General features: G+C 43.5%; 1 protein-coding gene across 5 annotated transcripts; it reads right to left on the bottom strand.

Annotated features, from left to right (window-relative positions):
* Positions 1-93: 93 nt before the first annotated feature.
* nr1h4 (nuclear receptor subfamily 1, group H, member 4) lies at positions 94-18479 on the bottom strand. 5 transcript variants are annotated; one of them, XM_015964772.3, is made up of 10 exons: positions 18293-18479; positions 17581-17748; positions 12142-12519; positions 6434-6580; positions 3746-3888; positions 3567-3665; positions 3311-3410; positions 3068-3214; positions 1278-1391; positions 94-1155 (listed from the first exon to the last, which is right to left on the bottom strand). In XM_015964772.3, the coding sequence occupies exons 2-10, from the start codon at positions 17675-17677 to the stop codon at positions 917-919; spliced, it is 1464 nt and encodes a 487-aa protein (XP_015820258.3). In that variant the 5' UTR covers positions 17678-17748; positions 18293-18479; the 3' UTR covers positions 94-916. The 5 variants fall into 5 exon arrangements, with proteins under 5 accessions (XP_015820258.3, XP_015820259.3, XP_015820261.3 ...); XM_015964773.3 differs by having other exon boundaries at positions 17581-17745; XM_015964775.3 differs by having other exon boundaries at positions 6440-6580; positions 18293-18472.
* Between the last annotated feature and the right edge of the window lie 215 nt (positions 18480-18694).

Raw genomic sequence — 18694 nt, 5'->3', positions numbered from 1 at the left:
CTGACTGTTTAGCATTAGGCCTAAACAGCTGCAGCCAAATAAAATGCTATTGTTTTTTATGAATCTTAAAGCTAATTTCTTCCAGCTCAATCACACGTTCATAGTGGGGATTTTTATATGAAGTTCCAACAAACCTACATGTTTTATTGCAACAGAAAGAGCACATGCAAATGTGTTACATGTATTGAAAAGTAAATAAAAAAAGAAGTAAAGTCTGAACAGGAGGAGAGAACAAACTGAGCTAAAAGGATGACAGTTTTGTTAAATATAATTTTTGGGTCATTTGAAATTGGCAACAATGTGCAAAATCATTTGATCGAAGTGCATTTGTTCTAAGCAGGTTAACTTCAATAAAATAAAAGTCAGTTTGTTGTAGTGAGGTTGCACACAGCAGCCATGTCTCCCCAAACACATCCATGCTTTGTTCGTGATACTACAACTTTTTGTGTTTTACTCACATCTTTTAAAACTTCTACCGGATCAATCATCCACCTTGTTTGCTGCTCAGTGACTGACTGTATTCCCTCAATTTTTTAAACAGAATGTTGAAATCCTCTTCAAATGGAAGATGACTTTTTCAAATAAAATAAAAATTATGTATTCATGAAATTAAAATTTAAATCAGCATTTTTCTTCGTCTTGGTTTGGGGCGAAGTTCCAGTGCTGGACGCGTTCGACTGATCAGTTTGTCAAGCTGAATTAATTCTAACTTCTGAGCAGAAAATCCTGCAAAATTTCGCCATAAACCCCAAAAACGGTGGGAAAAGAGTCACGTTATACTGAGAACAGGTACAACCAAGGCAAACTGTTCACGGACGTATTCCTCACATCCTTCTGCATAAACGTGCTCTCCTGATGGGCCTCCACGCTCATTAAAGCTGAAATCATCCCAGCCATCTTCCCTGCTCATGTTGCATCACTGCACGTCCCAGATCTCACAGAGCAGAGGGGTGAATTTGTGGTCGTTCACTCTCCAGGATGTGAGCATCTCTGCGTGGTAGTGGTTGAGTGTTCTAAGCTCCGTCAGGCGGCCCAGGAGGCGAGCAAAGTACTGAGGTTCCTGCGGATGCTGAAGAGTGCACAGCTTCCTCAGCACATCCACCATGGGCTCCTGGAGCCTCTCAACAGCCAGCTGATTCTTCACGTATGGTCGATCTGAAGGGGGGGGGGACATGGTGGACTGTGAGTTTGCAGTAAGAAATCACGGATTTAGCACACCCCACATATTAACATTCAGAAAGAAGTGATGAATGTCAACGCTGTTTCCACAGATTCACCTGGTGTCAGGATCGTTATGGCGGTGAGCAGAGCCTGTTCCTCCAGCACCATGTGGAGTTCACCTATGCTCTTGTAAAATTTGAATAAGGGAGTGATAAATTCTTCTGATATACCTGCAAAAAACAAGCAAAATAAGAAATGTCAGGCTGGTAACATCTCAGAGCTGGAAAATGGGACATGTGCTTAGGTTCTCCGAAGAAATTGAACCAAAACAAGCACCTGTGTGGTTTCAAACCGACAACATTTAAGAAGTAAGATGAACTGATGTCAAATGTCAGATTGAAGTTAAGTTGCTTTAAGGGAGCAAACACTTATAACCATTTCACAGAAACACACTTGAAAAGGGCAAATAAATGCTAAAGATTTGGTTTTATTAAGTAATCAGATGCTTTTGAAATAAATGTGGCAAAACTCCTGTGAGAACTCAGATTAAAATCGATATGGATCGATCATTTGTCAATAAAATTGAATAAATGTCAAACTTTTGTGTTCATGCTTAGGTTGTTCTCCTTTTGGGATGAATTCACACTCATGAACAGGCAAACGTTATGGGGGAATAAACGTCAAAAGCCAGAGAGCGCGAGCTGAGGAACAGGAGCAGAGGAGGAAGAAGAAACACGAGCGCAATGAGAGAAAGAAGAAGAATCATCACGACAGTAAAATGTCAGAAATCATCTCAAATGCATTCATGAATTTCTAGCAAAAAAAGCAAACTTATTCTTTTTTTATGAACTTTTAATTGTACGAACAACAAACAACAAAATTCCCCTTCAGAGTAAAATACCAAGCAGCTGTGACAAAGAACACATTTTGTATAAAACAAATTGTACTTATCAATGATTTCCTAACTGCAGCTGAAACATCTATCGCTAGGATTGCTAAAAAAATTTTTTTTGCACTGCTGATATGAAGAAAAAGGTGAAGATAATAACCGAAAGCTGTACAAAACACAAAAAATCAGTTTCTTCTTCTTGCTGAAAATCTCAATAATAATAAAAACGCACATTTTTAATTGTTCTCTATGGACTCAATCTAAGGAATCGGCTTCCTGCTTTGTGCCGGTGAAACCTCCAACTTTTGACGGCCTTCGGGTTGTGTCTGTCTGCCCAAAAGCATCATGAAGCTTTCAGAAATGTCAGTGGGGCTCGGAGGGAGAGGGGCGCACAATGGCTCTTGATGTTTTGATAAGAAACAATGGTCTCTTCAGACAGCTTCGCTGCCTTTTTATCCCAGACTGGCCTTTAGTGTAAATATTTCTTATCCCCACCATTCACAGCTCAGAGGGAAACACACACACACACACGGTTCTGGCGTCAGTGAAGCTGTCGGTCCAACTGTCCATCCTGGTTGACACAATGACACCTCACATACATATAAATGATTTTTATACCAGTGGGGAGGTAAACAGGTCCACAGACAGAGAGCTAGAGTGTGTGTATGTCTTAATGCTGTTGCGGCAATACACACACACACACACACACACACACACACACACACACACACACACACACACACACACACACACACACACACACACACACCCAGAGTGAAACTAAACCTATCGAGGGTACATGAGTAATCAACACCTGGTCAGAGATCAGTGGGTCAGCACACATCTCTCCGCTGCATCACACAGATCAAATATTAACGGACTGAAGCTGCTGGAGAGGCGGCTGCAAAAGCATGTTTACTCCATCACTCATCATCTCACGATGATCTTTTTTTTAAACTCTGGCATGAAAGGCTGCGAGTGACAATAACTGACTTGGAGGAGCAGATGTGGACTCACCACTCTTGCGTATCCTCTCCTCCACAACCACAGTGTGTCCTCTGGGCATCTTTTTGCTGAAAACCTGAGCCGAGCGCAGAAACATGGCTTCCACAGCTGATCCCTTCAGGAGGGCGATCTGATCTTCATGATCCAAAGTTAAAAAGCCTGGCGACAACAACACAGCGCTTTGAAACTATAACTCATCGAGCCGGTTTGAAAAAGAAAACCTGTTTGATTTGCAACAAATTTCTCTGCTGATACCTGGAATATTTTTGGTGAACTCCACCAACACTTGAACCTGACTTGTGGCAATTTCTGTCAAGAGGAGAAAGTTCTCCTCTGTGCTGTACTGTTCTTGTAGCTGGAGGGGAAAACAAAAATAAGCAGCTCATTGTTTCAGAGCAAGCAGCAAAACCTCAGCAGAAGGCTTGAGCTGCCTCATCAGCTGATGATGCTGAGCTTTACAGATGTTCTCTGCAGCAGATGTTAATAATTCAACAGTAAGATGAAGAAATACCAGTTTTTTAGTAACGTCTTGAGGGATTTGATGTCTGTTGTAAGCGTCTACGATGAGTCTCATGAGTGTCTGCTGCTCTTTGGTGATTTCAATCTTTTCCTGGTTTTGAAAGAAAAAGCACAAACAGTGTTGAGCTCATTTGGCTGTAATTTGTCACAGAGATGCCAGATGTTGTTCACCTTAGACAGTTTGGTGGTTGATGTAACCTGTTTGTTGTCTGCGTTGTCTGCCACCTCCGTCTCATCCCCTGTCGGCCGCCCAGGGGAGGCCTTGGGGTTCTTACGCAGCCGTTTGGATTTACACTGAATCTCCGTCAGCAGGCCTGTCAGCATCAACAAAGGCTTCACTTTGTGTGTTAACTTCCTCTCAATTCTTAATCTGGTTTAATTTTCTGAAATCGACACGTGCGTTTGAACTGTCCCAGTATGTTTGTATGACTCAGATTTAATGAGAGAAAAATGCTTGTTTTGGTTATTTACTGGCACAGAAGAAGCGCAAAGACATTTTGTGAGAGAAAATTAACAACAAAAATGATGAACAGTTGCAACCAGGGGTGTCCTGGATTTGATTTCAAATGCCCAATATTTGTCCGTTTAAGATTCAGTGTCTTCCAGTGCAGAGTCTCAACCTGATACTTGCATATTTATCTTTTTATTTTATTGAACAGACTTGCAGACTAATAAAAGGTACATTAAATCAACACATGAGTTTACGTAGAGGATTGATTTATCTACACAAGTCAGGGTTTGTGTTGTTCATCCTGCAAAAATATGTATGTTTTGTCCTAAAGTGTGGGTTCTCTGAGAAAAATAAACTTGTTCTTTTTAAAATATGATTGGTCACTCTGAGTTTAATGTGAAACTTTTTTCTATCCCCATTTCCTGCATTAGCTTCTGATAGAAAATGATGGGGAAATGCTCAAGTCAGTAAAAGCTACACAGATCTGATCATGGAAAATTCATAGCATCCATCCTGGCTCATGATCGGGGAAGGCTGTGTTGATTTAGGGTCCAGGAGAACAGAGCGAGTCTCGGCTGGTCGATGTTAGCCTGTTGGATTGTTCTATCTGACCTTTGAAGGACAATATGGTTAAAACTGCAAAGGCAAATTTGGAAAACAAATTAGCTTTTTCATGCCTCTTAGCAACATTCTAACATAGCATAGCTATAAATATATTGTGGAGATTTAAAAAAAAAATGAAAATAATGAATGATGAGGTTTTCTTGCATTTGTCTAAAAACCTCCGCCAATCATTGCTTTTGGGCTGAAAGCAACTGCTAGACCATCCGGTTGTTGGTCTAGCTGAACCACAGCACTTCTGCACTTCCCTGGGTCCTCACACTTGCAAATTTAGCAACAAAACATCACTAGTGTGTATCAGAGAGACCTCATAACTGTGTCTACTGGGAGACAAATCCCACATGCCGATTGTTTCAAAAGGAATCTTCTCCGTCATTATGGTTGGACTAGTGACAGCACCTAGGATTATACTAAGACACTGGAAGACTGTGGTGCACCCTGAGATCAATGAATGGATTACAGCAATGGCGGAAACAGCCGCTTACGAGGCCGTGCTCAGCAACCTGAAAGTGGACAAGGACACTGATTGGAACAGTTTTTGGGATTCTTAGAAAAATATCTAATGTTATACTGTCTGGATCCCCATTGGACTCTAGTAAATCAAGCCAACATATTTCATGTTCAGAACGCACGCTGTTCGCTGAAAAAAAATGGTTGAACTTTGTTTAATTCATACCTAAAGGTGAATGAAAAAAGTGTTAAAAAATCATGGTTGAAGATGTTCTAATTCATGCATGAAAGGGTTAAACAAAAGAGATCAGGAGCTGAGCGTGGCCAGCTATGAAAAAAGCCGGGGCCCCAGCTGGCTTTCCGAAGGTGACCCCGATCTGATACTTGTGATTGGATCAGGACATCCCAAGCTGCAACAGAAAGAAGCCGGTCCTCTCCTCTCATGTTTCGTTGAAAATAAAACTAAACCAAAAGGGACTTCCCTTTAAACTTAAACCAGTCTTCATCTAGTGGTTTCATTTAAAAAAAGGCAAAAAGTTGAACTCCTGCTGCAGAAGCAGATTGCAGCATGAAAACCTTCCACACTACAATATTGATCACAGCTGCTCTGAACTATTTATGAGCTACAGGAGTCTAATTTATCTGCCTGCTTTCTCACTGACAGCTCCTAGCCTCATGGCCAGCCTGGAGACGGTTCTCGTCAGGGTGCTAAAACGCTTAAATACATTTTAAATTTCTTATAAAGACCACTCCTCTGAAGGTGCTGAACTTTTCCGTTCAGCTGCTTCTATTCCAGGAACGGTAACGAAAGCTGACCCCGCTGAGCTGTGTGGCATATGTGACACACAATCTGCCATTTTAAATAAATAGACCATGTCAGAATGGAGAATGAGAGATTACCTCTGGGTTTGAAACGTGTCTGTAGTCAACTCTTTCTCCTCAACTTATTGTTTCATCAGATGAGTCTCTGAGATACTCGTAACGGAACGGAATGACTCTTATTTTCCCCTTCTTTGCTCAAGACTAGTCTGCATGAGATATAATTCAAGGTCTCATGCATTCCTTCTAACCTGCTTATTTTCAGCTCAACAGAAGAACGACGAATGAACTCTTTTTTTTAATTAATCAAAGAACTCTATTTTAATAAAGCTAATCCATCAAAGTGTTAGTCCATAAATAAGATGTGACTGACCTGTGAAATCAAAATATGAATTACTTTATTATGATCCTATAGAATATAATAAGTACTGTGACTTTAAGTGTCCCAACAGGACTCATTTCATGTAGTGTTAAAAAGACATAACACATTACTCTCACCGATCCAATCAGAATCTTACACTCACACTCTGCCAGCATGCCCTTCTCCTTGCACTTTCTCAGCCGGCACTCCTGGCATTTCCTGCGCATGTACATGTCCATCTCGCAGTTTCCACCACTCTTGCATTTGTACACAGCGTTCTTTGTTATGCTTCGTCTGAAGAAACCTAAAAACAGGCAACATGGGCAAATAAATGAAATTACGACCTGAAAACCTGAATTTGTTCAGGTAACTAGTTTAATTAGTTTTTGTTTCCATCTGATGCATCGTTACGGATCTGAAACCGTGACTCATTAATCATAAAATCTTTAAATTCACTTATTAGTTATTTGAGAAATATTATGGTGTTTAACTTCTGTCTGCCAGGTTCGATAATAAAATATTAAACAGCAGTTGTGAATGTGTGTGTGCATGGATGAATGACTGATTGTATTGTAAAGTGCCTTGGGGGGTTGTAGAGCCCCAGAAGGCGCTAAATGTCAAATACAGGCCATTTATCATTTTACTATAACATTTCTGAAAATGAATTTTGTTTGCAAAAACAGAAAAATGCAGATTTGGATTAAAATCACCAAACTTGTCACAAATCATCTGCAGTAAATAATCATCTCAAGATGCATTTCTTGAAAATGTATGAAAACATAGTTATTTGTTTTTGCAGATGAACTCTTTAAATTTCTTTTATCTGAACACTGAACATCCCATCTATCCTTCATTCCAGTTATCCAAGACATTCCCAGCCATCAGATATAATCCCTCCAATGACTTCAGGCTTGGGAGACCAAAAACAAAACCTTCCAGAGGAAAGTGACAGATTTTTGTTGGATGCCTTATCAACCAGACAAGGAGCAGTAGCTCTTCTCTGTAAAGAGATGATGCGATAGAAATAAAACTTGATGATGTCACACAGATGAACCCACTTCCCTCTAATCCAGACAGCAACAGGTGGACCACTCTTGGTCTCCAATTCTCACATAAAACTAACTTTAACTTAATTCTAACCACCCTGGTAAAAGATGAGCCAAAAGAAGATCCAACAACAATTGTAGGCACACACACACACACACACACACACACACACACACACACGGGCACACGCACACACACGGGCACACACACACACGCACACACACACGGACCTGTACTAACTTTGGTGTTGGGACTAGACATTCTGACATCATTAAGCACAATGAAATGTGCTGCTGGGATGGAGCTCGGGTTGCTCGTGCATTGTGAAGCAGAAAGCTGAGAGGAAATCCAATCTGACAGCTTTACCAGGTAGACCTGAGTCTATTCTCAGTCAAATGGCAGCACAGGTCAGCTGCCACACTCCTGGCTTTGTCCGTACGACAGTGTGGAATTACACTCATATCCACTCATGCTGCCGTTTGACAGGAATCTCACTGAATTGACGGAGCAATAAAACTCAGACAGTAGCTGCTGAAGGTCACAACTTTGCCTTCACCCAGTTGATCATTTGTGAATAAGTGGTAAAATGCACTTTTTATTATTGTTATTCTTGCGGGTGTTTTCCTCTCAATTCAGTAGTCGGTCACATTTGACCTCATGTTTACTTTATGTGTTGACTGCATCTGCATGGATCTGTGCAGCTGTTGTTGTGCCCGTCAGAGCTTCCCTTTTTGAGAAGATTCATGATTAATAAACCTGACTGATAACTTTCAAAGGACTCCTACACTCACGCCTGATACTCAGACCAATTTTCAGACTACCCCGATTGACTTCTGAAGCACTGAAGTAAAAGAGAGCAGCAATTTAATATGTGGGCCAATGTCATTGCTGACTGCAATTTATCACAGCTTCACAAAACTGATCTTTAAATGGTACAAACCCCTCCTGGCTTGGATGCAATATGTTTATTCTGAAAAATGCAACTTTTTACCAAAAGTTGGACACATCTGGAAAATCTAGGATTAGTATGCAAAATTGACAGGTAGATTCAGAAATAACTGAAATAAAATGTACAAAAAATGTACAAAAAGTGGCATACTAGGTGACAGAATGTGCTGGGCATGGCGTAAAGTTAACCTGCAACTAGATCTCAGCTCAAATATGAGGTATTGGTGGTCGCAGTGGGGGAACGGTGGAAACAGTCTCAGCTGGAGCAACAAAAACCAACCAGGAGGTCAGAAGACCAGGCTGGTGTAAAGACATAGAACTGATCTGCTCAAAGCATCAAGTCTCGCCACCTGTAGGCCTTGTGAGGTGTAAGAAGCATGATATGTTGTTTAATCTGTTGATAGCTGGATGATTATGTTATTCAATCAAATCAAGAGAGATGGAATGTTCCACAGTCTCTTAATTCAGGGAACGGGGTGCTAAATTCCATGAAACACTCATCTGGAAGAGTTATGTGATGAATTATATAAATGGAAACCGTGTTCCCTCGTCCGGACGTGGGTCACCGGGTCCCCCCTCTGGAGCCAGGCCTGGAGGTGGGGCATGTTGGCGAGTGCCTGGTGGCTGGGCTTTCACCCATGGAGCCCGGCCGGGCACAGCCCGAAGAGGAAACGTGGGTCCCCCTTCCAATGGGCTCACCACTCGTGGGAGGGGCCAAAGGGGTCGGGTGCAGTGTGTGACGGGTGGTAGTCGAGGGCGGGGACCTTGGCAGTCTGATCCTCGGCTACAGAAGCTGGCTCTTGGCACATGGAATGTCACCTCTCTGGTGGGGAAGGAGCCTGAGTTAGTGTGTGAGGCTGAGAGGTTCCAACTAGATATAGTCGGACTCACCTCAACGCATGGCTATGGCTCTGGAACTAGTTTCCTTGAGAGGGGTTGGACTTTCTACCATTCTGGATTTGCTCCCACTGAGAGGCGCCGAGCAGGAGTGGGCAAACTAGTTGCCCCCATCTTGGTGCCTGTACGTTGGGGTTTATCCCAGTGAATGAAAGGGTAGCCTCCCTCCGCCTACGTGTGGGGGGACGGGTTCTGACTGCGGTCTGTGTTTATGCACCAAACTACAGTTCAGACTACCCACCCTTTTTGGAGACCTTGGAGGGGGTGCTGGAAAGCGCTCCTTCCGATGACTCCCTCGTTCTGCTGGGGGACTTTAACGCTCATGTGGGCAACGACAGTGAGACCTGGAGAGGTGTGGTTGGGAGGACCGGCCCCCCTGATCTGAATTCGAGTGGTGTTTTGTAATTGGACTTCTGTGCCAGTCATGGATTGTCCATAATGAACACCATGTTCAGACATAAAGGTGTCCATATGTGCTCTTGGCACCAGGATACCTTAGGCCGCAGCTCAATGATCGGCTTTGTTGTTGTTTCATCTGATCTGCGGCCACATGTCTTGGACACTCGGGTGAAGAGAGGGGCGGAGCTGTCAACTGACCACTGCCTGGTGGTGAGTTGGCTCATATGGTGGGGGAGGATGCCAGTCAGACCAGGCAGGCCCAAACGTATCGCGAGGGTTGGCTGGGAACGTCTGGCAGAGTCTTCTGTCAGAAGGACCTTCAATTCCCACCTCCGACAGAACTTTCAAAATGTTCCGGGGGAGGCGGGGACATTGAGTCTGAATGGACCCTATTGTTAAGGCGGCCGATCGGAGCTGTGGTTGCAGGATCGTCGGTGCCTGTCGTGGTGGCAACCCCCGAACCTGCTGGTGGACACCGACGGTCAGGGATGCTGTCAAGCTGAAGAAAGGGTCCTATCAGGTCTTTTTGGCCTGTGGGACTCCAGAAGCAGCTGACGGGTACCGGCAGTCCAAGCGGAATGCGGCTCAGGTGGTCACCAAGGCAAAAACCTGGGCATGGGAGAAGTTCGGTGAGACCATGGAGCAAGACTTCCGCACGGCTTCAAGGAGATTCTGGTCCACCATCCGGCACCTGAGGGGGGGAAAGCAGTGCGCTACCAACACGATCTATAGTGTGGACGGTGTGCTGCTGACCTCTACTCAGGACATTGAGGATCGGTGGGCCAAATACTTTGAAGACCTCCTCAATCCCACCGAAACGTCTTCCAGTGAGGAAGCAGAGTCTGGGGACTTTGGATTGGCCTCTCAAATCTCTGGTGCTGAGGTCACTGAGGTGGTTAAAAAGCTCCTCTGTGGCAAGGCTCCAGGGGTGGATGAGATCCGCCCGTAGTTCCCTAAGGCTCTGGATGTTGTGGGGCTGTGTTGGCTGACACGGCTCTGCAGTATCACGTGGACATCGGGGGCAGTCCCACTGGACTGGCAGACCGGGTTCGTGGTCCCCTTATTTAAAAAGGGGGACCGCAGGGTGTGTTCCAACTACAGGGGGATCACACTCCTGAGCCTTCCTGGTAAGGTCTATTCAGGGGTTCTGGAGAGGAGGGTCCGTTGGATTGCTGAACCTCAGATTCAGGAGGAGCAATGCGGTTTTTGTCCTGGCCGTGGAACACTGGACCAGCTCTATACCCTTAGGGGGATCCTGGAGGGTGGGTGGGAATTTGCCCAACCAGTCTACATGTGTTTTGTGGATTTGGAGAAGGCGTTTGACCTCGTTCCTCGGGGGGCCCTGTGGGGGGTACTCCGGGAGTATGGGGTACCAGGCCCTCTGATACGGGATGTTAGGTTCCTGTATGACCGGTGTCAGAGCTTGGTCTGCATTGCCGGCAGTAAGTCGGGCTCGTTCCCAGTGAGAGTTGGACTCCGCCAAGGCTGCCCTTTGTCACCGATTCTGTTCATAACCTTTATGAACAGAATTTCTAGGCGCAGCCAAGGTGTGGAGGGCATCCGTTTTGGTGGCCTGAGGATCAGGTCTCTGCTTTTTGCAGATGATGTGGTCCTGTTGGCTTCATCAGAAAGTGATCTTCAGCTTTCGCTGGAGCGGTTCGCAGCCGAGTGTGAAGCAGCTGGGGTGAGAATCAGCTCCTCTAAATCTGAGACCATGTTCTTGATTTGGAAAATGGTAGAATGCCTTCTCTGGGTCAGGGATGAGGTCCTGCCCCAAGTGGAGGAGTTTAAGTATCTCAGGGTCTTGTTCACAAGTGAGGGAAAACTGTAGCGTGAGATCGATAGGCAGATTGGTGCTGCATCTGCAGTGATGCGGGCGTTGTACCGGTCTATCGTGGTGAAGAGAGAGCGGAGTCATAAGGCGAAGCTCTCGATTTACCAGTCGATCTACGTTCCTACCCTCACCTAGGGTCATGAGCTTTGGGTAGTGACCGAAAGAACGAGATCACGGATACAAGCGGCCAAAATGAGTTTCCTCCATAGGGTGGCCGGGCTCTCCCTTAGATATAGGGTGAGAAGCTCGGTCATTCGGGAGGGGCTCGGAGTAGACCCGCTGCTCCTCCACATCGAGAGGAGCCAGTTGAGGTGGCTCGGGCATCTGGTCAGGATGCCTCCTGGACGCCTCCCTGGTGAGGTTTTCCGGGCACGTCCAGCCGGGAGGAGACCTAATGGTAGACCCAGGACACGGTGGAGGGACTATGTCTCTCACCTGGCCAGGGAACGCCTTGGGATTCCCCCGGACGAGCTGGCCAAAGTGGCTGGGGAGAGGGAAGTCTGGGCCTCTCGCCTTAGGCTACTGCCCCCGCGACCCGACTCCAGATAAGCGGATGAAAATGGATGGATCGACACTCATCTGGACCAAAGAAACATATAGAAAATGTAATTACTTTACACCTAATGAATGAAGACATAGCTTGAGCTTCTCATTTTGGACATTTAGGATGTGATGTGAGGACACAAGCAAAGTGAAAGTATTTGAGTGTTTTACATCCAGACCTGTCTGTGTCCACCCACCTTTACATCCCTCACAGGTGAGAGCGTTATAATGGTATCCGGATGCCTTGTCTCCACACACAACGCACAGCTCCTCCCCTTTTACCCGTCCAGCTTGCGCCATGTGCCGGGTCCTCTTGCACACCATGGGAACCACAGAGGAACCCTCGTCCACATCAGCCAGATAACTGCCCTCCAGTGGACCTTTCCTCAGTTCATATATCCCCGAGTGTGAGTACCATTCATCTCCGCTGTATGGAGGGTAATAGTTTGGAGTGGAGTAGTAATGTGTGGAGGACATGTTTGGCTCCATGGATGAGTACTGCATACTGGGAAAACTGGAGAAGGATAAGATGTCAGGGTCCTGCAGCAGAGGATTGCCTTGATCTCCCAGGATGTCTGGTAAAGGGAAAATCAGAGCCGTTTAGAAAGATGTTTCTAAAAAATAGCTGGCTGTTCATATGAAATAACTGTTCCATTCAAACATATATAAATGAGCAGATTATGGGAATTTAATGGGTCCTTCCCACCATATATCACATTTATGAACTGATGAATCATTTGATATCTTTTGTTAGTGGAAAATGAACCAACATTTTTTTAAGTTATTTGCGGGAAATTTCATTTTTCTATAGTTTTTGGTCATCCTTGCCATCTAATTTCCAACTGTCTAATAGCATATAACACATAATACTGTCTCAGACTGATTTAATATGTGTTTAGAAAAAACAGCCACAAAATACTAGCCTGGAAATCTAGACAGACATTATCCAGTCTTGTGTCTTGCTAATCACAGGTTTGGTGGGCAGGATGATGCAAGGCAAGGCAGCTTATTCGTATATTACATTTCATACACAGAGGCAATTCAGTGTGCTTTACATTAGCGAGAATAGCACGAACATTAAAATCATCGTGACTGTACAATAAAATTACACAAATAAATTTAGGCCTAATTAAATACACAAATTATTTCAGATTTAAGAATCAGAAAAAAATAAACAAAGTTAAAGGGTGAGCCGCCACAGTGCAGAAGGTACGGCATAAGAGACATTAATTCAAAGGCTGATGAATACATGAAAGTTTACTATTTTGCAGAGGTGTGACCAAGTCACTGCTTTGCAAGTCACAAGTAAGTCACGTCTTTCCAGTCAAGTCTCAAATTAAGTCCAAGTCGAAGACAATCAAGTCCAAGTTGAGTCCAAAGTGAATAATGTGGAAGTCCAAGTCCTTAACTTTGAATATTCTAGTCATAATCAAGTCATCTGTCCAACTTCAATTTAATGACAATGATAATAAATTCCAGAAATAAAGCTTCTTAAAGCTTAAATTATCTACTCAAATAAGCAGAAATTGCAACTGAAATTGATTCTAAACAAAGTGCTGCTGCATTTAGCAGTACAAGATCAAACCCAGAATGAAGAATTATTTATGATTTATGTCCATGTCGTGCCACTTTTGTGCTAAAATATCAAATATGGTCAAGCCATCATCAGGTCAACAGATGCAAGTCAATTCAAGTCGCAAGTCATTGGCGTTCAAGTCCGAGTCAAGTCATAAGTTTTTATAGATTTTATCAAGTCAAGTCAGAAGTCATTAAAATAATGACTCAAGTCTCACTCGAGTCCAAGTCATGTGACTCAAGTCCACACCTCTGCTATTTTGATTTAAAATTTACTAGAGACATATTGGTAGAGTGAGTCTTGGGGACCACAGGATGGGCAATGTTGTTATTGTATATGACCTGACCCAGTGGGAGCACATAGAGATTGAGGAGCAGTGGTCCAAGAATTGAACCTTGAGGGACCTCACATGTCATGGTGATCTGCTCTGATTTGTGATCACTAATAGAAACAAAACAACAGAGCAGAACAAGACAGTGACGACTCGGAAACGATTTTGGCTTCAACTTTTGACTAATTACTCTTGTGCTTTTCTTTGAGTCAAGAGTAGATTTAGGTACTCATTTATTTAGAAAAAGGATGTATTTGCGTCTTCTTTGACAGTATATGGATAACTTTTCCATTGACTGACATCCATAGCGGTGAGTACATCACGTTTTTTGTTGTCCAATAGCGTGAGGAGACAATTTGAAAGACAACCTTAGAGTCCATCCCACGATTGAGCTCTGTCTATGGGTCGTGGCCAAACTACATATTCACATATATAGGATGGCTTGCCAGGCTACAAAATACTTACATACATACAATACATCATAAGTCTGAAAGGAAAAACAAAATGAGCTATTGAATTATACTTTCAACTGGAATGTGTAAAAGCTCTCTTGTGACTCTTGAACTCATTGAGATCAATATTTAATACAGCTTTAATAGCAAGGACCATTTCATTTAATGTGACTGGTGATGGCTAAGTATAAAGAGTATTAGAATACCAGGATACAAATCATTTATACATATCTGCTCATTATAATAGAATTAAATATGGATGGAAAAACCAATGGTTTTTAGTGAACAAACCGAAACTAAAGGTGCTGCAAAAATCTGATGTTCAAAACATATATTTGAAATACATAACAATAATTTCAATGAGAATGGTCTGGTACAGGACAAATGCATGGGAGATGAAGATGTGGTGATTAGCAGCAAGGATCAGATGTGCAGAAAGCAGGACTTAAATAACCAAGACTGCCTTGACAAATTCAGACAGAAAATCTATAAAATGCAAAAAAGAATAAAGAAACTTTCAGGCAAAAACTGAAAATCTGAACCAAAAGAAATGATGAACGTTACAAAATAAGTCTAAAACCTATCAACTGTAACAATAATTCACATTTTAAACCATTAAAATGAATTTTAGCAACATGCATGCAGTGATTGTAGGAATCTCCATTGGGGAAAAGTGAACCTTTGAAAGCACCCCACATGACATACAGTATGCTATAAATCCATAAATGATTAACAGCTTGCTTGTACAGAGTACATCGTGTCATCAGTAACACTACACCAGAATAACTGACACGACTGACAAAGGACTCCAAGTTGCTCAAATTGGTTGTTTATGTGAAACTGATGAATCTTACTGGCTTCCAGAGCAGACATCTAGCTTATGCTGCTTTCAAACATAAAACATGAACACCAAAGTTTCGTCTCAGCTTCATCTGATCTCACCAGGCTTCAAAACTTCACCATCTTCTGTCAAAGAGAATGAAACACCAACCTCTTGAGGAAGTCTGGATCATGGTCATTTCCATATGGCCTGACTCACAAACCTTTCCGAGACCTTATTCTCGGATCGGCACAGACCGAAAAATTAATAAATCATCGCCCATTAATGTGGTTTGACACGAGTCCCTGCTGTTTGAGATATGGGAACGGCAGCTAATTGTCGCTTCCTTGAGAAATCCCAGGGGGAGCAAAGGTTTGCTGAAGCTACTCATTAACCACATTGGCTTCACACCTTTACAAGTATCTGCTTCTTGGGTTTGGGCACAAATTAGTTGCTACTCTGAGATGTGATTTTACCTGCTTGTTGGTGCTGTCTGCCTCTTTGTTCCTAACTTGGTCCAAGTTGCTGTAACTGAATTACATCTAAAAGAAACTACTGATAAAAAAAATCTCCATGTCAAAGCCAACTTGGCCCAATGCAGTTCTGTATTTAATATTTTGTGATTTTTAGCAACATGCAAACATGCACTTTCTACGTGTAATATCATAGTAGAATCATTTAATCGTTTCAACCGGTGTTGGTCATGTTGCTGAATTAAGACTTTTCAAAAAAGTAACTATTTAGAAGAAAGGCTGTGATCCATCACTGTGTTCATTCATTTGCCACATGTAGAGTTTGGAATTTCCCCCCTGATAATAAGCTTGTGTCATTATAATGTATACTACCAGCCACCTGACAGCTGATCCGCTAATGAAAGGGCAGCAGCTGATGTAAATGAATTGCTTGGATACTTCTGGTGGCTACATTTAGCAGGATAATGTGCCAAGTCACAAAAATCAAACATCTGAAACTATTTTCCTCAACAGTCACCAGTTCGCCATCCAGTCCTGGTTCAAGTATGCTGCAGCATCTACAACATGAAGCTCTAAAACAGTCCAAATTTGTACCATGGCCAGTCAGTGTACATTTAATGTCTACTTTAGATTTACTTTTTTTTATTTTAAACCACCAAATAGTTCCCTGAGCGTGGCTGTTTCTGCAGCTCACCGCTCCCCCAGGGGATGGATCAAATGCGGAGAACAAATTTCGCACACACACCTGTGTGTGTGACAACTAATGGGACTTTAACTTTAACTTTTTAACTTTAATGTTTGGTCTTGATTCAGAAAAGGGTAGAATGCATCTTCGGGTCAGGGATGAGGTCCTGCACCAAGTGGAGGAGTTTGAGTATCTCGGGGTCTTGTTCACGAGTGAGGGAAAACTGGAGCGTGAGATCGTTAGGTGGATTGATTCTGTATCTGCAGTGATGCTGGCGTTGTACCGGTCTATCGTGAGGAGAGAGCTGAGTCAGAAGGCGAAGCTCTCGATTTACCGGTCGATCTACGTTCCTACCCTCACCTATGGTCAAGAGCTTTGGGCAGTGACCGAAAGAACGAGATCACGGATACAAGCGGCCAAAATGAGTTTCCTCCGTAGGGTGGCTGGGCTCTCCCTTAGAGATAGGGTGAGAAGCTCGGTCATTCGGGAGGGGCTCAGAGTAGGTTTGCTGCTCCTCCACATCGAGAGGAGCCAGTTGAGGGGGCTCGGGCATCTGGCTGGATGCCTCCTGGACGCCTCCCTGGTGAGGTTTTCCAGGCACGGCCAACTGGGAAGAGGCCTAAAGGTAGACCCAGGACATGTTGGAGGGACAACGTCTCTCACCTGGCCAGGGAACGCCTTGGGATTCCCCCGGAGGAGCTGGCCAAAGTAGCTGGGTAGAGGGAAGTCTGGGCCTCTCGACTTAGGCTGCTGCCCCCGCGACCCGACACCGGATAAACGGATGAAAATGGATGGATGGATTTACTGTAATTTACACGGTGCACCAATTGCATATTTTGGCTGATCACCGATCACTGATCTTGACAAAAACCTGACTTGCCGATACCAATTTTGTCTTAAGTAAAAGCAGATTACGTCAATGTTTCAATTGCCTTTTTTTTAGAAAACCAATGTGAATACTCATGAAATAAAACCAGTTTCAACTGGACATGAGGTAATGTTCTCAAATGTAAATGGACATATTTAACATTGCTGTTTGAACTACAAAATCATATTTGTTCCTTTAGACTTTCATTTTTCTAATTTTGAAAACAAAACTTTTGTACCTGTTTTGACACACTTGTACAAAAAAATTATTCTATAGCAATGATTTGCTTCAACATTAATTAGGGGTGCACCGATTGCAGTTTTTGGCCAATCACCGATCTTGAAGAAAACCCAAGATTAGGGTCGATAGATTGGTGCACCCCTACTTTAACATGATTCAGCTGCATCTTGATGAAGTGTCTTCTAACTTACCAAGGAAGTGGACACTCTCTGGGATGGAGAACTCATCGCTGGGTGGGATCTGTGGTGGTTCCACCACATTGATCTCGGAGCTCACCCACTCATTCATTCAGGAGGGTTTTCTGTCACAGACGAGAGGCCAAAAAGTGCTACAAGGTTCCAGGAAGTCTTTGTTTACTGCTGTAAAAACAGGAAATAAAGGTAATACGGTGTGTTAAATAAATATATAGGTTACCTGAATTTTTCGCAGAGAAATGAAACATCACAACATCTGACTGGTCTCCTCTCCCACGCATGGATGACATGTTTCAGGAAGGAGTTAGATGAAGGTCAAACTTTTCAGAAGAGCAGATCATATAAAGTAGACGCTAACTACTTTGTCATTAGAGCACAGCTGACAGGGTTTGTAATAAGATCAGTGATGTCACTGTTGGTGTATTTTTATTAAACATGCAGCAACATGTGGAAACCTTCAGAGTTAGTTAGCTGGCTTTAATAAAACCAAAGAGTGGCTCCACACGAGCTCTTCAATATCTCCTGTCGAGGCCACAAAGCGGTCACGCTGCATGGACGCTCCTTTTATCGACCAAGCTGTCACATCATTTTAATTAACTTTGTGTAATTTCCCTCGAGATCAAAAGGCGGCCCACAAGGTTTCCGTAACCTCCACCCAACATAAAAACCAAGCTAGAAGTCTGGTCAGACTGGTCCTTATGGCTCCTACCTTCTCCTTGATGAGCTTAAAAACCGTCCTTCTGACGTCTTCCTGATTCTGAAATCCACCCTGCGAGCTACAGCTCGGTCAGCATCTGCTGATGGACACTAAGTTGCACCAGGCTGGACTCCAGAGAGAGGATGTGCGACCAGTTGAGGGTTGAAGAGAAAGAGATGGTTATTAATTAAACTGTCTATTCCTGTCCATGTCAACCCACCCCTTCAAACACCACCACCACCCCTCTTCCTAGACACACACACACACACACACACACACACACACACACACACACACACACACACACACACACACACACACACACACACACACACACACACACACACACACATCCAGTCATTAGCTGGACACAGACAGCTGGCTGGATTGTGAGAAAGCATGTTTTCCACCATC

Source organism: Nothobranchius furzeri, chromosome 4 (genome assembly GCF_043380555.1).
Source record: "Nothobranchius furzeri strain GRZ-AD chromosome 4, NfurGRZ-RIMD1, whole genome shotgun sequence".
NCBI classification, from domain to species: Eukaryota; Metazoa; Chordata; class Actinopteri; order Cyprinodontiformes; family Nothobranchiidae; genus Nothobranchius; species Nothobranchius furzeri.
This window is presented reverse-complemented; position numbering and strand designations above follow the sequence as displayed.

Excerpts from the sequence above, each read along its gene's own strand:
- nr1h4 (XM_015964772.3), bottom strand. The coding sequence starts at position 17,677 with ATGAATGAGTGGGTGAGCTCCGAGATCAATGTGGTGGAACCACCACAG. Across the intron at positions 6,581-12,141 it reads CACCTGTGAGGGATGTAAAG|GTTTCTTCAGACGAAGCATA; the intron begins GTGGGTGGACAC and ends GCCTGTTTTTAG. Across the intron at positions 3,411-3,566 it reads AAGACGTTACTAAAAAACTG|CTACAAGAACAGTACAGCAC; the intron begins GTATTTCTTCAT and ends TTTCCCCTCCAG.